The sequence below is a fragment of the Naegleria gruberi genome, assembly GCF_000004985.1.
Source record: "Naegleria gruberi genomic scaffold NAEGRscaffold_563, whole genome shotgun sequence".
NCBI lineage: Eukaryota > Heterolobosea > Eutetramitea > Acrasida > Naegleriidae > Naegleria > Naegleria gruberi.
Window position 1 is genome coordinate 1 of NW_003162961.1, and position 2306 is coordinate 2306.

The 2306-nt window shown below is 31.2% G+C and overlaps 1 protein-coding gene across 1 annotated transcript; it reads right to left on the minus strand.

Moving 5' to 3' along the window:
- Positions 1-809: 809 nt before the first annotated feature.
- NAEGRDRAFT_54898 (uncharacterized protein) lies at positions 810-1661 on the minus strand (the record flags this gene model as incomplete). The annotated part of the gene is made up of 1 exon (XM_002668163.1): positions 810-1661. The coding sequence occupies one exon, from the start codon at positions 1659-1661 to the stop codon at positions 810-812; it is 852 nt and encodes a 283-aa protein (XP_002668209.1).
- Positions 1662-2306: the final 645 nt, after the last annotated feature.

The following is a 2306-nucleotide window of genomic DNA, read 5'->3' on the forward strand; positions in this document are numbered from 1 at the left end:
TACAATTACACGCTAATAAAAACAGTATCGCCGAAAATTTTATTGTAATTACACNCTTTGTTTACAAGTCCACTAGTTTGATGAGAAATAAGGGAAATAGTTCCGACAATCATTAATGATTGAAAACTAACACTTTTCAATGAAACAAAATAAGCTGAGTTCATTCTGGTTGTGTGTTAGCATATTGTTCTCATGTGTATTAACAGGTATAGCGGACACTCAAGTTATATGACACTCAAGTTCTGATTGATGGTTTAAATATATAACAACAATGTATAATAATGATGAATAATAACATCTTACAACAACAATAATAACACATTTGATAATATGATGGTAATGATGATCATTTGGTGCTTTTTGGTATTGTTTGGACAATGATCATCCTATTGATGCAATCTACCGATCCGGTATTGATGGTTATCGACTTCTTTCTTGTTGTTTTGCCTTGCTTAACAACAGTATATACCCTGTATCCATCAATCAACAAATCTACTCGGCCATGATGATGGTAACATTGATCCTAACAAGAATAATTCCTCTAGATCCAAGTACATGACTGCTACTGGTGCTATTCAACATCCACAACAACAACAAAAATCTTTTTGTGTTCTAATGTGATTTTAAAACACAAACATTGGAAAATCCTTTTCAGAAAATCCTGGAGATGGTTGTGAATTTTGTAAACCTATAAATAATATTTAAATATTATTATTACAATGATATGGTTTTTTTTTGGAATTTTGTTATTGTTGTTGTAAAATCATATGATGAAAATGTCCAATATAATTATATTTCCATTTTTTTTGTTATATTGTTGGTGTAATTTTTACAAAATAGTATTTAACAAAATATTTATTTATAATATTAAAGATATCCAGTCCAAATATTTTGGGCCTGTGAAACAGTGTAATAGGAAAATATTGTTTCATCCATGGATAATAGTGAGTGAGAGGACCGTGTCTTCCCAAAACACCCTTTGGAATACCAGTACTTCCTGATGTATAGGTGCAAACAGCAAAGTCATCTTGTGTAATTTTAACATTCAAAGTTGGATCTTCGCTCAAATTGGAATCGTTATAATCAGAGTAGACATTCTCATTAAGAATATCAGTCATGGATTTCAATACTGTTACAAACTTGGTATTTTCATTGATAAAATCAATGACAGACTTTGGTAATTGACCAGCAGCTTCAATTAAAATAACTGCGGATGGTGTTGAAACTTCCAAACAAGTGATAATTCTATCGGCTGGATAAGCAGGATCTAACATGTTGAAAATTGCACCACATTTCAATGTAGACAAGATGGCCAACACAACTGGACAAGATCTGTGACCAAAGATTGTCACAACCTCCTGTCTCTTCAATCCCTTATGAAGTAAGTGTCTTGATAACTGATTGGAAACTCGATTCAATTGTTCAAAGGTAACACTTTCATGATTATCAACCATGGTAATTCTATCTGGTGTTTGTTTAGCTTGTTCTTGGAAAATTTCATGAATTGGACCAACGAAATCGTTATTCAAAGCTTTATCAGGGTGTGGTAAAACCTTCTTGGCATATTCAGTCACCAAACTGATATCATAAATAGAGACATTGCAATTACTCGACAATACTTGTTCAGAAACTAATTTCAATTGATTCAATAATTCAGCCATTCTCAATTCTGTGAACAAGTTATTTTGATAAATGATACTGAGTTCGTTAGATTGAGTATTGTAGTGTAAATTTAAATCAACATTCGAAATAGGGAATGGTTTGTCCACCTTAGTGAATGGACCGGCATAGGAACTATAAGAAACTTGAACGAGTAAATTTGTATCAATATTACCAGCATTAGCATTGTTAGACAAAAATTGTTCGAGAATATTCTTTACATTATTGAAATATGATAAATGATTCAATGAATCATTATATGATTGTTGTACATTGTAACAAATTAACTCCAATAAAACAAAGTTCCAGAACAGATTTTATTTAGTGTTATCTCAAATTTATGCAACGAGTATTAAAAAGCTTGAAATATGAACATACACTAACCAATAGGTTCGTATTTATCTTAATGTTTATCGTACATAACAGAACACCGATACAATTTCTTACCACCAAATGTCAAAGTTACACTATTCCGTCATTAGTACAGGTTTGGGTATATGCTCAAAATATTGTATGTTATTTCGTGTATTATAAGCCAAGATATCTAAGATTGTTGATACCGTTTATCAGAAGTGGAAAGCTCCTCTTTATCTACAAACACAGCTCCAAAGTTAATGATAAACTTTACTAGTTAATAGCATTCATTT